We start from the raw sequence: 17502 nt of genomic DNA on the forward strand, positions 1-17502 counted from the left end.
AGCCCAGCCTCGGATTGTGGAATGTGTGGTTCTCCTGGGGGTGCCTGTGGGCAAAATGCACAGCTGAGCGCTCAGCTGCTTCTCAGCTGGGGGAATGATGGGGAGTGAGGGTGAGGGAGCCCGCTCACAGCGTCTCATCGAGTCCACACTGAGACGATCGCGCATACTCCCTTCACCGGTGACTCCCTTCTCCCCAGGATGCCCCCCCCCATCCAGCTAAACACAAGCATTCAAGCAAAAATATTCGATTTTCTATTTCCCCAAGGCAACGTTTCCACGAATGTAGTCTCCAGTATATCGGTTTCCGTGAGTCCTTTCTGACTCCACCCCTTGCCTTGTCCCGCGCGGTTTCCCTTCCCCGCTCCTCCCTCCACCTCCCCCCACAGACAAGAATTCGAGACCCAGCAAAAGATCCTTTTTGTGATGGTTGCTTGTTATCTGGCTGATCCGCTGGGGACCGGGCTGCTGCCCTTGAGGTTTCTGGTCCTGGAAGCCGCCGACCTGGGCGCTCTCGGCGGGGCCTGGGGAGAAGGGCTTTGCCCTCCGTTGCGGTCTTTCCCACAGGCAGCCTGGAGCCCTAATCAGCGCCTCCACCGAGGGAAGGGGTGCCCCGAGGGCTGGGCAGGATGAGCGGAGCTGCGAGACAGAAATAGCCCCTGGAGCATCTCCCCGATTCCGCGGCCCTTCCGGGTGGCGCCTTTCACTCCGGGATTGGGAAAGGGCTCCGGGGCTGGGCCCGCGGCCCCCGAAGTCGGAGGGAGCGGGCCTGGCCCGCCTCCTGGGCAGGAGGCGGCCCGGCCGAGGCGGGAGCCGCACCTGGGTCCGCGGAGCACCGGGGGGTCCCCCGGCGCCCGGCGCGGGGAGGGCGGCGCGGACCCCGCGCCCGGCCGCGCCCGCGTGTCCGACCCCGGGCCGCCGCCGTGGTTGCTATGCGTTGCTGTGAAACGCCTGTCAATAAACCCTGTTTAGACAGTGGAGCGAGAGCACAAGGGTTGTTTGCTTAGTGGTTAGAGGTTCAAAAGTCGGCATTGTCCCGCTGCAAGCGATTACAAGTTCTTCCCCTTCCCGGGGCTCGGCCCGAGAGCGCTGACGCCCGCGCGCGGCGCGCATCCGGGCGCGGAGGGGCGCTTGGCTGCTCTCGGACCTGCCAGGACCCTGCTCTGGGCGGCGAGCGGGCCGCCGGCCACCAGGCCGCGGAAAAGGCCAGGAATGAGGGCCCCCGCCGGCAAGTGAGGCCACCGCGCCTCCGACGCCAAGGCACCACCCCTGGAGCAAGCCCGGGGGAACGCGGGGACAGGGCGCGAGCGGGCGGCGCAGCCTGGAGAGGCTTAGGGAGGTCGGCGCCGGGACGCCCGGGTTTATTTTTGACGACAAGACCTAGTGGCTCCGAGCGCCGCCCGCACCGTGCCGGGGGTCGGGGGCCCCCAACCCCTCGGGCCTCCCGGTGCCCTGTCCCGGGTTCGGGCCGCCAGGGGGCGCGCGCGCGCGCGCTGCTCGCCGCCTCTGGAGGAAAGGGACGCAGTTGTGACCCAGCTGCGAGGTGCAAACTCCAGGGCGTCTCCGACTCCGCTGCTCCCAGACCCGCGCGGCGAGCCTTCCCCGCCACGGTCCCGGGCCTGTTGAAACTAAGTACAAACTAGGGCAGGTGAACAAGATTCTTGGATCTGGTGAATGTCTAAGAAAAACAAATTTGGGGGAGGGGAGCTATCCACTAAAAGAGTCTTTTTGGGGACTTCCCTGGCGGTCCAATGGTTAAGACCCCGCGCTTCCACTGCAGGGAACGCGGGTTCGATCCCTGGTCTGGGAACTAAGATCCTGCACGCCGCAGGACACCCCCGAAAAAAGGGGGGTCTTTTTGCACAAGACGTTTCTTTAAAAAAAATTACAGAAATATGGGTACGATATTAGTATAAGGAAAGAGTGTACCAGTATTTTGGAACTCATGTCAAGAAAAGGGATATATGTAGAGAAAACAGGCCTGGTCTTTTTTTTTTTTTCCTGTAAACAATTCATAACTTTATCATATTCATCTAATAAAGTTAACAAGATGGACTGCTAGTGAAAACAATGACAGTTTCAATGAGTTTCACTTCTTTCTGATACTATCTAGTAGGAGGCCTCCGACTAGAAGGCCTCCTACTAGATAGTCAAGTATCTAGTCAAGAGCACTAATCTTAAATAGAAATCTAAATATATAAACAGCAGTATTCTGGCTGTTGTTATTCACAACCACCCAGGAAAAGATAAGAGAAGGCAACAAGCAGATATAAAGAAATCTCAGCTACAGAATCTTAAGAAGAGCTTATATGTTTTTAAGAGCACCATTTGCACCTTGTTTTAGAAATAGGCTGCTGTTTGTTAGTTTAAGGACCTTGGGGAGATCACAACCTCCCAGCCACAACTTCCTCATCTGTAATACGGGGATCAAATGAGGTAATGTAAACAAATGCAAGTTACAGTGTACACTTATGATGAGACCCCAATAATGACATGAACTCCTCCTCCTTTTAACGATGAACCATCTTCTCTGAAGGGCTCAAGGGTGCTTAAAGTGAATTTTTGAATGAGGATAATTTCTCAAATCATTAGAGAATAACTCCTTCCAGAAGTTTTTCTAATGTATTCAGCTCTGCTTACTTTGTCAAAATAGCCTCAAGTCTGTTGTCTTCTGATTTCCAGTGCCTAGGTGTCTGCACAAAATCTCAAGTGGCAAAGCACTAACATTCCAGAGTAGAAGATGAGTTACTGCTCTGCATAGCTTACCTGCCCTTTTATCTACCAGGAAAGATACTGTATCCCCAAACACTTCCAGTTGTATTTAGGAGACTCAGATTAGTTGAGGTTGTAGTTGGGAACCTCCTTATTATCAATCAGGATCCTTTAACCCAAAGGAGGCAGAGAGGCAGATACTCTACCTAGATGGTATTACAAGTTTCTTTATTTTGAAACAATTTCCATTTCAACACCGCAGTTCCGTACTCTTCCGGGAGCCGCCCCAAAAAGCTGCTGCGGATTTAATTCTTCAAGCCTGACTCTTCCCTTGAAGTCATTTTAAGGCAAGCATTTTCTTCTAGCCCCCATAATTCTTCCCTTACATTAAAACTATAGCAGGAGATTTTGTGTTAAATTAGTTTTGCTTTGGAGGATAAGGAAAACATACCTAAATAACATAGGTTACCTGTAAATATTTTACATTAACATTTAAAGTATATTCTTAAATCCCATTTAGACTATACAATCTTCCAACCCCCATAATTCTCACATTTAGTCTTTTTTTTTTTCTTTCTCTTTCTGCCTTCTCCTCTTCTTCAAGAGATGACTATGATTTTAGGAAACCAAGCAGGTTTTATTGATACCTGGGACAAGCCCAGTGATACTGGGCCAGAACAAGCACTAAATACTTTCTTTACTTAGCTACAAACCAGAGGGAATATATATTTCTTATATCATTCATTTCTTGAAGGTTATGAAATTAGATCTAGGAAAACCCCCTCAAATTCCAAATAAGGAGAGTAGAATCTGTCAGTTGCAGAGATTATAGCAACATTTACTTTGACATTCTTCTTGGAGGTATCAGTTTAGAGAAGCTGGGGGCAAGTGTGTAGGTGACCTTTTGGGTCTGTGTCTCTAGTACCCAAACATTTGTTTTAACAACAGCTTTTTCAAATTGGCATTTGTCACTAACCTCAGTTTATATGGATAATATCAACTAAGTTGCCAGAGCCCCAGAGTTAATGACCAGTTTGTTCTTTCTCCGGGATCTTGGTGATTCTGTGCTAGAGATCTAATCCATAAACCAAAACACAACCAGTTTTGATCCACGAAGAAGAGTTCCCTGGGATTCAGTGATGACCAAACTGTCCCTTTACACACACACACACACGTACTTAAAAATAATATTCAGGTCATGTATTGGGTCTATGCCTCAAATAATCTTATTGGTAAGTAGGAACCTAGGCATTTCATGGCCCCCCACCCTTTTTTTCACAATCAGTATCAGCACGTTTTTTTTCATGTCTTTTAATATTTGTGTTTTAATTTCTAGGAAAGAAATTATTTTCTAATTGTTCACTTGTTATCTCAGAACTTTCAAGACAGTCTGCTCTCATAACACTTTGTATCTGCAGTATGACAATAATAGGTTTTATACAAGTGGTAGTTGATAAATTCTTCTCCAACCTCAGGAAAGCAAATAATGAAAAACAAAGTAGGAGCTAAAGTCACTGTAGTATAAGCATACAATGGCTTGTTGGGTGGCACTTAAATAATTTTAACTCACTGACAATTAGCAGAATCAGTGACAAAGATTAAGTACCTAAACCACAGATTAGGAGCTGTTAAAAATGGTGGCGCCAGGCTCTGTCTTTTATTCATGAAAGACACAGTATATGTTCTTTCACTTTGTGTATCTAATGTACTAAAAACAACAACCGCAACAAAACTCAGTGGATCTAGATTCTATTTTCAGCCCTCCCTCCATTTTCTAGGCAGAACTAAGGTAGGGTGTATGTGCATTGCCAGAAGCAAACAGAAGAAAGACATACTTAAGCGAGAACCAGGGACCATTGTCCAATAAATAGCAATATAGAAGCATGCAGGAAGGACAAAAAGAGAGACTGCTCGTAAGGAATCCACACATATTAAAAAAAAATAATAATGTTCCCCCTCAAATCACTTTATTGAAGTAATGCAAATTTCAGAAATCCAAATTCCTCTAGTTATTTTCATGGGTTCCTGTTACAATTTTCATCGTGTCTATGAATTTCATATAACCATCTTCATACTTTTAGATATCTGTTAGTGATATATTGTTAAACACAACAGACCCTGATTCAGAGTGACAGTTCTCGGACATGGTCTTCAGCCCACAGAAAACCAACAACCAACATTTATTCCTCATTTCTAGGGTTAGAGTCTTGAAATGCACCTCCAGTGTTGTGATGGCTGCTCTTGGGTGGACACGTGGCCGGGACGGAGAACCACAATACCAAATGACCACACAGTCGGGCCGTCGCAAGCTGTTCGGGGAGCAGATTTTTAGATGGGCTTGGATTGATGCACAAAGCTGGGCGCTACGTTCGCAAGAGTAAAGCCAGACAAAACAGGCAGCAAGCTGCTCCCTTGGCGGGAACTTTTAGTTTGCCGCCACCTCACACCTCTGTCTCGGAGAAACTACTGCCTGGATTCGAGGCTTTGAATGTTTTAGACAGAAAAACATGAAAGCATGCTTTGCTCATGTCCTGACAGGCCGGTCGTCTACAACAGGGCTGGGGGAGGGCACTCGGCCTGGTATCGAGGCGTCTGCGCGCGGCCCCACCCTGCAGCGAAGATGCCGCTCAGGTGGCAGCGGCCTCGCCCCTCCCCCTGCGGCCTGGCCCGCGGATCAAAGCACCGGACTCTCGCCACGGCCCTCGGGGCCCACCGCCCAAGCGCCACGAGCCGCAGGAGCGCGCCGCGGGCGTCGGGGCGCAGGGGTCGCGTCTCTCCCGGCCTCGGACGCCGCGCCGCCTCCTCGCCCGACGGGGAAACGCCGCGCTTGTCTCCGGGCGGCCTGGCGCCTCCCGAGGTGGGAGCGCAGCGAGGCCCCCGTGGCAGCCGCGCCAACCTGGCGGGAAGCCCGGGGCGGGGGCGCCTCCGTCTGCGCCCCGGAAGTCGCGCCTCGAGATCCCGGGTACGTTCCTTTTCCTCTTCGGAGCAGCTTGGTTTCCACAGCTGCTTTTGTCATCACGGTTAAACGTACTCTTACTTTTTCAACGGCGTGCCCCGCTATGGGCGGGGGAGGGGCCGGGAACCGGGCCCCGGGCGCCCACGGGCCCCGGCGACGAGCGCGGCGGCGGCTTCCACGTCGGGCTTGAGCGTCGCGGGCGGCGGCGGCAGCGGCGGCCGGGCGGGAGGGAGGGACTTGACTTTGAAGGGGAGGCGGGAGGTCGGCGCGCTCAGCCCCACTCCCTGCCGCCCCTCCCGCGGCCGAGCTTGCGCGAGGTGCCCGGCAGGCGGCGCTGCTGCTCCGGCGGAGCGGCCGGGTGCCCGACTGTCCGAGGACGCGAGAGCCGGAACCAGCGGGGCGGGGAGCGGCAGGGGCAGCCGGCGGAGGCGCCGCAGGAGCGGCCCCAGGGAGAGCCCGCGGCCCTTCGCGGCCCTCGGCTGCTTCCCCCTCTTCCCTGCCGAGGCGCAGGGCCGGGGTCCACGGCAGAAGGTGTCGCCTGGCCCAGCGGGTGCGAACAAGCCCACCCCTTTGCGCCTCTCCCGGCCGCGCTCTGGCACTTTCGACCTCAGCCGCCTCCCTCCATCGCCACCAACAGGCGCGGCTTGCCCTGCGGAGAGGCCACGTTCCCCGGAGCCGGGGGCCCTGTGGGTGCCCGCCGCCCTCGCACCTCGTGTCGCCGACAGACGTCTCCCTGGCCTGCCCCTCACCAGACTCCAGATTTCGTCCAGCTTAAATGATTAGTGGCGGTTTGAGGGCTGATCCCCAACCTGGGCCCGCTTTGCGGGTGGGGGAGGGGAGAGGGCGGAATCACTCTTAATCTCGCCTCACGGCTAAATAATTTACTCAAGGTTTTCCCTTCCTGCCAATTCCCTTCCCTGCACCCCTGCCCTTGGCTTCCTGCTTTGTGAAGCCCCAGGGAGAGAAGGGCCAAGTCTTAATAAAAGTTAATATTAATAGTGGTGGAGGCGGCGGCAGGTGCTTCTCCAGACCTCATCTCCCCCTCTCGCCCCCTCCCCCCTCCTCCTCCAAGCCCGGCCCCCTCCTCTGGGTTTCCTTTGAATATTGGAGATGGGCCTTGCGCTTGGGGGGACCATTTCGGAAATACGGGCGCTGGAGTGAGAAGCCTCGGGCCACGTGTTCCGTAAACCACATCCTCCTGCAGTTGCCGTGAGCGCGGAAGGTGGCAAAGGTCGGGCGTGCACACGGTGCACGGGTGCCGCTGCAGAGCACGGGGTCAGATAAGCGCGCAGGGGGAGTCGGCAGGTTGGACAGGAAAGATACCTGCAGGAAGGGGACGGGCTGAGCAAACTCGTGGGAGAGTTGGGGGGGGGTGTTGGGGGGAGGGGCACAAAAGTCAAAAAAGCAACAAACCAATACTGTAAAAAGAATACCTAGTAACGCCAAGGACCTGATTTCCTAACGCGGGGGCAAAGGACTCAAAGAGGTTGTCCTTCCCATAGCAAAGCCTGGTTTGGTTTTTTTTATGAACGCACGTTGAGGCCTTCCACGGAACAATTCCTTCCAACAAGTTTGAACAATGCAGAGGGGTGGGAAAAGTTAAAATATGCCCCTTCTTTCAATCCCATGCCTCTGGGGTACCAGTGTTAACACCCCGGTCCATATCATCCCAAGAATTTTTTGTGCTTAGACAAATTTGTATCACTTATCTTGTTCTTCCTTTTGTCTCTCCTTAAAAAAGAATGAACACAACTTTTCGTTGTGACTTGCTTTTATCAGTTAATAATATATCATGGGCATTTCCCCAGGTCATTATATATAAATCCAACTGACTTTTTAATGGCCACTGCATTTTATAAATTTGGGTATACCAGAATTTTATTCATTTACTCACCAATTTCTTTGAATGTTTATTATGTTCTAGGTGCTGGGAAAACAGCATTAAGATCACAGATAAAAATCCTTGTTCTTGGGAAGCTTACATTTTAGTGGGTAGAGACCGAAAAGAAACACATTTATTCAACTGCTTTTCTACTACTGATGGATTTTCACGTTGCTGTCAGCATTTTGCTATCATAAATGGTCCAAAGGTAAGCATCGTTTTACATATATCCTTTTGTATCTTTGTATTTTTAAAGGATAGATGACTCAAATAGGAAATCCTAGGTCAAAGAAAATGCTCAATTTAAAACTTTTTTTTCACCTTTAAACTTTAATAAATATAGTCATTGCTTTCCAAAAAGGTTTAGCAATTCACAGTACCACACAGGTGCCTATAAATGAGTTCCCCTTTCTCCATGGCCTCTTTGCACTAGAGGTTATTGCTTAAATTTTTGTTAATCTGATGGACAGAAAATGGTAACTAACTTAATTTTATGTTCCATGATTTACTAAGCAGGTTGAGCATATTTTCATATTTCTTCGGCATTTGCATTTTTTTTCATCTGCTTGAGTCTATTATTTTCTAGTAAACAGAAGGAAAGGAAACAGAGGGTTTACACATCCCAGGCCTTGTGCTTGATTCTTTAACTTATTTCATTTAATCTTTGCAAAAACCAATATCTGACCCTATGAGATAGATTATGACCCATGCCTTTCTGATGTCGAACACCGTGCTATTTCAACCATGGTTGAGTCTGCTCTCTGAATGTGGCAGACTTTCTAAGTACAAAGGCAAAGTAAGAATTATAAGGAGAATAGTAGAGAGCTATCAGAACCGTCATCTTCAAAATTTAAAAGCAAATTAAAAATGACAAAAAAGCCTTTGCTACAAAAATGTCAGAGGATTATTTTCCTTAATATATAAAAAATTCAATGCAAAATGGTAAGACAAATACCAGCCTTGTAATGAAATATCATCAAATAACATAACACTTTTAAAAATCCAATACTCAATCTGGTGGCGGTGTGATAAACAGGCACCTCCCATACTGATGGGACTGTAAATTAATATATTTTTGAATGGCAATTTGGCAATATTTTAGAAGTCTTAAAATACACTCATTAAGTTTAGTAATTTCACATCTAGGACTAATATAAGGAAATAATCAGAAGTAGGGAGTTGGGGCTTCCCTGGTGGCACAATGCAGGGGACACGGGTACAAGCCCTGGTCTGGGAAGATCCCACACACCGTGGAGCAACTAAGCCCACGTGCCTAGAGCCCGTGCTCCACAACAAGAGAAGCCACCGCAATGAGAAGCCCGCACACCGCAACAAAGAGTAGACCCTGCTTGCTGCAACTAGAGAAAGCCCGCGCGTAGCAACGAAGATCCAACGCAGCCAAAAATAAATAAATGAATTTATTAAAAAAAAAAAAGTAGGGAGTTGGAAATAAGTGTCCGATATTAATATTTTGGGTAACTAAATTATGGTATACCCATTCAGTAGAACATTATATAACCATTAAAGCTGCTAACTTCAGAGTGTTTAATGATCTGAGGAATACTTATTCCTTTTGTCTCATAAAGGATATATACAGTATGATGCAAAAGAATATACATGTACAGTATGATCTTTTGCATCTATGTATCTATGTATTTATGTATCTGGGCTGAAAAATGGCCCTCTGAAAGACATCTGTAGCCTAATCCCTGGAAGCTGTGACTGTTACCTTGTATGGAAAAAAAAAAAACAAGCCAAAAAAGGGACATCAAAATCAAAACCAAACCAAAACACCGAAAAACAAAAAAGCAACAATCCCACCCCAAACAGTTGTTGCAGATATGATTAAGGATCTTGAAATGGAGAGATTACCCTGGATTATTCATGTAGGCCCTAAATGCCACCACAAGTGTCTTTATAAGAGAGAGGCAGAGGTAGATTTCACATACACACACACACACACACACACACACACACACACACACACATACACACGAAAGTGATAGGAAGGAGCAGTGAGAGATTTGATGTTGGCTGGAGTGATGCAGCCACAAGCCAAGAAATGCCAGCAGCCACCAGAAGCTGGAAGAAGCAAGGATGAGATATTCTCCCCCAGTCTCCAGAGTGTGGCTCTGCTCACATCCTGATTTCAGCCCAGTTTTGGACTCTGGCCTGAAAACTGTGAGAGAATGAATTTATTGTTTTAAGCCAGCAAATTTGTGATAATTGGTTACAGCGCCCACAGGAAACTAATATGGTGGTGTTTCTATTGCTGTATAACAACTCCACACTCAGTGTCACACAACAAGCACGTCGTTATGTCCATGGATTCTGTGCTCCCTGGGAGTGACTGTCTGGGACTTTCCGCTCTGTCCTGTGGGTCTTTGTTCCCATTCTCTGAATCATCCTCCCTTTCCCCATAAAAAGTAGCCAATGATGGTAATTTTTTCCAGTCTGCTTTCTGCCTAAGTTTGGGCAGCCAAAGGCCTCATTTCATTTTTTTGTTTGTTTTGTTTTTTAAAATATTTATTTATTTATTTATTAGTTTATTTATTTGGCTGTGCTGGGTCTTAGTTGCGGCATGCGGGATCTTCATTAACTGCGTGTGGGCCCTTCGTTGTGGCATGCAGGATCTTTTAGTTGTGGCATGTGGAATCTTTAGTTGCAGCATGCGAACTCTTAGTTGCAGCACGCATGTGGGATCTAGTTCCCTGACCGAGGATCGAACCCAGGCCCCCTGCATTGGGAGCGCAGAGTCAGCCACTGGACCACCAGGGAAGTCCCTCATTTCATTCTGTACCGCCTCTGTTCCTCTCTATTCAAGCTGATATAATTCCCTCAAAATCTCTGTGGATTTCTCATATCGCAATTTATAAAAAACCTGCTCCGTTAGAGAAAGTCACCCACAAACCTCTGAGATTCCTTGTCTACCTTGAGCCCCCATGTGGCTGTTGTGTAGCAATGCCTTTAGATCTTTAGAAGCCCTACTGTTTAACAGAGATTGCTTGTAAGGTTTTCCCTGAAGTTCTTAGAAGGCAGAAGAGGTCCAGAATGTGCCATCTCAACATGTGCCACTTTGGCTTGGGCTGTAGGCAATTGAGAGTCAGCAGACCCAGGGAGAGTTCTGTGTCCTTCCCTTTCCTGCCTAAAAGTAGGGCATCAAATTCCCTTTGTGAAGGTATCCTCCCTCTCCTGTACCAGGAGGTGGAGAGCCGCTTCTGTCACTGGCGGTGGAGAGTCAGCACTACGAGGAGCCTGCAGACACGCCTTACTAAAGTAACCTTCATCCGCCTTCGCTTTTCCTCATATATTTCCTAGCCACTTCCCACGTGTATCACTTCTCGAAGCCCAAACCTCCTTTCCTTTGTTCAAATGGTGTACAAGGCCTTGAGTCTAGTTACTTCTTTGAGTTTCACTTCTTTTCTGTGAACTCCCATGCAGGTAAAATATTAATAAAGTGTGTGTTCTTTTTCTCCTGTTCACCTGTCTTTTGTCAGTTAAATTGGAAGGCTCCCAGGTACTGAGCCTAAGAGGAAAAAAATTTTCCATCCTGACAAGGCCTTTTGTCTAGTTGAGTCTATGAAGCAGCACCTATACCTTTCTTAGGTGCTAACAAAGGGCTTTAAAGTCACACCCTTGGCTTCATTTTTATTCTGAAAACACTTTTTTTTTTTTTTTTTTTTACTGTGTCCAGGATTTGATCTTTGCTCAGAGAATCCTTTGCTGGCTAAGTTCCAGCTGAGCCCTCTACATTTCCTCTTAATCCTCGCTGATAACTGAATGGTGTATTCTTTCTCTTCACCCTTTCACATCCTCTATAGGCAGCTAGAACAAGTTGGTGGCCCCTTTAATATCCCGTCCAGAAATCTCCTCAGCCAGATTACTGAGTTTATTAAGGACATTTCCTATTTTCCCCGTTATCCCAGGTGACAGCGTTGCCAAACGTTCTGCCAGTACCTAACATGTATCTCCTTTCCTTCAGCATCCATAACATTTTCCTCACTTTGTTCAGACCCTCACCATCAGCTTTCCCAATGCCTGCCTGACTTCTCCCTGCCAGCCAGTCTCCAAACAAACACCACATTGTAGGCATTTTGATGGCAACAGCCCATTTCCAGGTACCAAATCCTGTCCTGTCTTCTATTACTGTGTAGCAAACCACCTCAAACAACAACTACTTCAATACGTTCATGGATTCTCTGGGGCACAGGAGCTGTCTTTTCTCCACTGCCTGGAGCCTCAGCTGGGCAGTCTTGAATGGCTGGGGGCTTCTTTATTTACCTATCTGGCACCTCATTTGACATGACTCAGCTGGAACTGTTAACTGGAACCTCTACATGTGGCTTGGGCCTCCTCACAGCTTGACAGCCTCAAGGTCATCAGACATCTTACATGGTGGCTCAGGCCTCCAAGAGCATGTGTTCCCAGCAAACAGTGTAGAGGCCACCTGGCCTGTCATGACCTAACCACATGGAGTTACTTCCTCCATATTATACTGGTCAAAGCAGCCACAAGCCCATCCAGATTCAAGGAGGGAGGACATATATTCCACTTCTTGATGGGAAGGCTGTGAAAATGTGGTCATGCTTTAAAATAGCCACATGCACACACATGTGTTTATATATATGTGTGCACAGAATACAGACTGAAAGGAATCATACCAAAATATGAGTGATTAAGACCACTGCTGTGGTGTTAGGAGCAGTTTTGTTTTTGTTTTTTCCTTTTTCTTAGACTCTTCTATATTTTTCAGATTTTCCATAATTATATTTATTTTGTAATAAGCAATTATTTTATGTTTTACTTTTTTATTATAACAAATTTCAAGAACATTAAAAAGAAACATAGTATAAGAAACTCCCATCACCCAGTTTTAATAACGATCAACTCATAGCCAATTTTGCTTTGTTCACATCTCCCCAATATTTTGAAGAAAATGCAAAATATATAAATGCATCTCTAAATTTTTAGAATATATCTTTTAAAAATATGAATACTTTTATCTTTATCATACCTTAAAAATAGCACTTCTGCACAACAAAGGAATCCATCAGCAAGACGAAAGGGCAACCTACTGAGTGGGAGGAAAGATTTGCAAATCATATATCTGATAAGGGGTTAATATCCAAAAAATATAATATACAACTCAATAGCAAAAAAACCGATACAATCTGATTTTTAAAATCAGGCAGAGGATCTGAATACATATTTTTCCAGAGAAGACATACAGATGGCCAACAGGTACAAGAAAAGATGCTCTACGTCATTAATCATCAAGGAAACCCAAACCACAATGAGGTAATCACCTCACACCTGTTAGAATGGCTGTTATCAAGAAGACAAGAAATAACAAGTGTTGGTGAGTGTGTGGAGAAAAGGGAAGCCCCGTGCACTGTTGGTGGGAATGTAAATTGGTGCAGCCACTATGGAAAACAGTATGGAGGTTCCTCAGAAAGTTAAAAATAGAACTACCACATGATCCAGCAATTCCACTTCTGGGTATTTAGCCAAAGAAATCAAATACACTACCTTGAAAAGATACATGCACCCCCATGCTCACTGCAACATTATTTACAATTTCCAAGACATAGGAGCAACCTAAGAGTCCATCAATGGATGAATGAATAAAGAAAATATGGTATATATATATAATGGAATATTATTTAGCCATAAAAAGAATGAAATATTGCCATTTGTGACAACATGGCTGGACCTTGAGGCATTATGCTAGTGAAATAAGTCAGACAGAAAAAGACAAATACTGCATGATCTCTCCTACATGTGGAATCAAAAAAAGAAAAAAGAACAAAAAACAAAACAGAGCTCACAGATACAGAGAGCAGATTGGTGGTTGCCTGAAGTGGGGGTGGAGTGACAAAATGGGTGAAAGGAGTCAAAAGATACAAATTTCCAGCTATAAACTGAATGTCATGGTGATGTAATGTACAGCGTGGTGATTACAGTTAATAACACTGCATATTTGAAAGTAGCTGGGAGAGTGGATCCTGAAAGATCTCATTACAAGAAAAACATTTTTATAACTGCGTACGGTGATGGGTGTTAATTAGACTTATTGTGGTGATCATTTCGCAATATATACAAACATTGAATTATTATGTTGTACACCTGAAGCTGATACAATGTTATTTCAATTATACTTCAATTTTAAAAACAGCAGCTCTTCTTTAATATCATCGAATATCTAGTCTGGGGCTTCCCTGGTGGCGCAGTGGTTGAGAATCCGCCTGCCAATGCAGGGCACATGGGCGCGAGCCCTGCTCCAGGAAGATCCCACGTGCCGTGGAGCAGCTAAGCCCATGCGCCACAACTACTGAGCCTGTGCTCTAGAGCCCACGAGCCACAACTACTGAGCCCATGTGCCACAACTACTGAAGCCCGCGCGCCTAGAGCCCGTGCTCCGCAACAAGAGAAGCCACAGCAATGAGAAACCTGCGCACCGCAACGAAGAGTAGCCCTTGCTCGCCGCAACTAGAGAAAGCCCACACACAGCAATGAAGACCTAATGCAGCCAAAAATAAATAAATACATTTATTAAAAAAAATTATCTAGTCTGTGTTCAAAGTTACAATTGTCTCATAAATGACACAAATGTCCTGTAAATGTTTTTATTTTATAGTTTTGTTTTTTAAAAATGAGGTACAAAAAAGGATTTGCAAATTATGATTGGTTGCTATATCTCTTACGGCTTCATTAATCTACAGTAGAGATTAACTCTTCAGTGACTTGGGTTTTTTTAATCTTACAATTTAGTTGTTGAAGAAAACAGGTTTAGGGGACTTCCCTGGTGGTGCAGTGGTTAAGACTCTGTGCTCCCAATGCAGGGGGCCCAGGTTCCATCCCTGGTCAGGGAACTAGATCCCACATGCATGCCGCAACTAAGAGTTTGCATGCCGCAACTAAGGAGCCTGCGTGCCGCAACTAAAACCTGGCTCAACCAAATAAAAATAAATAAATAAATATTAAAAAAAAAAAGAAAACAGGTTTATTTGTCCCATGGAGAAGTCTATATTCTGGTTTGTTGATTATATCATCACAGTATATACTCATATTCATAAATATATAAATATATTCTCCCTTTCTGAGATAAATGATAAATGGATGTATACTATACACATGAAGAGTTATTTTGAAAACATGATTGTAACTGTGGCTGAAAGGAGGAGTCCAAAGAGGTCTCCTGAAATTTCACCAGAAATTGTATTAAAGAGGATCAGAGCATAAAAGTGGTAAATAAAATGAAAAGTATAAAGAAATCCATGGAGGATGTTGGCGTCAGGGGAGGGAAAAGAAAAAAGGAATCAAATGCCCTGGGAAATTATAATCTAACAATGCAAAACCAGTAAGAGGCATAAAGGACAGGATGGGAAGGAGGGAGATGCTAGTTGCACTGAATTCACTGATGCATTCATTCCTTCAGTGAGTCATTCCCTGTTTACTGAGCACCTGTCCAGCACAGGGCTATATTTTGTGTATTAGAGCACTCGTAAAACTATTAGAGGAAAGTCAAAATGGAAAAAGGAAGTATGTGGAAAAGAAACATGGAAACTCTTTATATAGTTTCCTGGATATTTGTTTGGCTTAGCATGTCCCAGAATTAGGTCAGAAGATGTGGGATGCAGTCGGCTTTCTCAGATGATGGACCTTTGTCAGGGTTGATATGAGAGGTGTGACATCCGTGCCTGGCAACCCTCAGGGGCAGAGCCTTCAGTTTTAGGACTTGAAAACTGACATTTGCAATGACCAAATTTAAGAAATTTTTGCAAACTTTTATTAATTTATTTTTTAAATATATCTTATTTTTTTCCCACCCACATGTGACACAGTTATTGTGAAAAATACAAACCATCAGAAACATAAATTATTAAAAGTGAAGCCACCCAAACCACCAGTGTCTACTAAATTTTTCCAGATTCATATTATTCTTTTTCTCTACTTGCAAACATTTATAAATTTCTGAACTTCTCTGACACAGAATAATTGCTTCCTTGGAAACTAGCTAATGACGGCTAACATTTATTGAAAGAAGCTGAATAATTTGCCTCAGGTCACATAGCCAGTAAATGGTGGGCCAAGGATTCAAACCCAGACAGTGCAGCTTTTAGAACACATGCCATAAGGGCTTTCTAGGGAAGTGGCATCCAATAGAAAGAGAATCCAAATCTCGTAGGCAATGTAAAATTTTTAGTAGCCATATTAAAAAGAAGTAAAAAGAAACAGCTGGAATTGATGTTAACATGTTTTGTTTAACTCAATATATCCAAATTACTATCATTTTAACATGCAAACAATATGAAAATTATTAATGAGATATTTAACACTGTTTCACACGAAATCTAAATTTACTGTGCATTTTGCACCTCCAGCACATATCAGTTTGGATTAGCCAGATTTCAAGTGCTCAGCAGCCGTGTGCAGCCAGTGGCTACTCTACTGGACAATGCGGGCTACGGAGTTTGAATTGTTCATTCACAGATGTTGACTGTGGGCCCACTATGTGCCATGCATCATGCTTGCATGCTTGGTGCAGGGGAATCAGTGGTGAATGAAACACAGGGCTCACACTCTAGGGGAGGAAGCAGAGGAAAAGCAGTAAATAAATCAAGTAGTACACACCACTGGGGAGTCATGTGATTGCAATCATTGCTATGAAAAAAGAGAAAGGGGGGGGAGGGGGAGAGAGAGAGAGGAAGGAAGGAAGGGAGGGAGGGAGGGAAAAGAAAGGAAGGAAAAAGACAGAAAGAAAGGAAGGAAAAAAGGAAGAATGGAAGGAGGGAGGAAGGGAGGGAGGGAGGAAGGACGAGACATGTAGAGAGTTACTAGTTACTAGTTACTACTTTAGCTAGGGTGACCAGGGGAGATGTTTTTGCAGAGGTGACATTGGAATAGAGACCTCGGTGACAAAAGGGGCAATAACAATGACAACAATAAAAGGCCAGTTCTTGCGGAAGGTGCTGCTCTGAGTGCTTTCCATACACTAACTCACCGTAGCTTCACAAACACAGATTAGGCTGGGTCTATTATCCCCATTTTCCAGATGAGGAGACCGAAGTGCAAGAGGTGAAGTGAATGGCCCAAGTTTACACAGCAACTGGGACGGACCCACTGAAGCAGCCCCAAGGAAGAAAACCTATCCGGGCAGAAGAATTCATGTGAAGCCTCAGGGGGACAGTAGCAGGCTGACCAATGGCCCCAAACATCGCCAGGTCCTAATCCTGGAACCTGTGGATGTTGCCCTGCAGGGCGAAGGGACTTTGCAGATGGGGACGTTCATCCTGGATCATCCGGTGGGCCCAGTGTCGTCACGAGGGTGCTTATACAGGGGGAAGAGGGAGATTTGGCGTCACATACGTGATGCCTGTGGAAGCAGAGGTTGCTGTGATGGGTGGAAGGGCAGGAACCAAGGAGTGCAGGCCCTGCCGACCGTTTAGACTTCGACCTTAGAACTGTAAGACGATAAACTTGTGTCGTTCAAAGCCACTACGTTTGTAGTAATTTGACAGCAGCGATAGGAACCACCCGTGCGTCTTTTCTCTGTGCTCTTCCTGGCCTCCAGTTCTCCTTCCTGGCTCTTCTCTCTGCAGAGAACTCCCTCCCTTGGTCCCCTCTCTCCAGCTCGCCTCCTTCAAACTCTGCTAAGATTCCCCGGAATCCCCCAGGCTTGGTGTCCCCTTCCTCTGTATTCCTTGAACACTTCGCATAAACCTGTGTTCAGGTACTAATCACACTGTATTATAATGTGCCCTTTCACTAGTCTTGCTTTTGATTTGATTCTTGCTTTTGATTTGATGTTGGATTTCTTGAGAGTAGGGATCCTATATTTTGCCTTTTTCTATCCCCAGTAATTGGCGCAGGGTCTGGTAAAACTGTAAGCAGTTCATCCAAGTTTATGGAATAAAAACCAACAATTAAACAGAAAACTGCAATAAGGAATCAC

General features: G+C 45.9%; 1 protein-coding gene across 1 annotated transcript; it reads left to right on the forward strand.

Annotated features, from left to right (window-relative positions):
* Positions 1-97: 97 nt before the first annotated feature.
* Positions 98-17045, forward strand: LOC309647563 (uncharacterized protein; the record flags this gene model as incomplete). Its single annotated transcript, XM_082434983.1, has 5 exons — positions 98-178; positions 1152-1229; positions 5248-6351; positions 7590-7755; positions 16603-17045. The coding sequence occupies 4 exons, from the start codon at positions 98-100 to the stop codon at positions 7608-7610; spliced, it is 1284 nt and encodes a 427-aa protein (XP_082291109.1). The 3' UTR covers positions 7611-7755; positions 16603-17045.
* Positions 17046-17502: the final 457 nt, after the last annotated feature.

Source organism: Balaenoptera physalus, assembly GCF_965194825.1.
Source record: "Balaenoptera physalus genome assembly, chromosome: 18".
NCBI classification, from domain to species: Eukaryota; Metazoa; Chordata; class Mammalia; order Artiodactyla; family Balaenopteridae; genus Balaenoptera; species Balaenoptera physalus.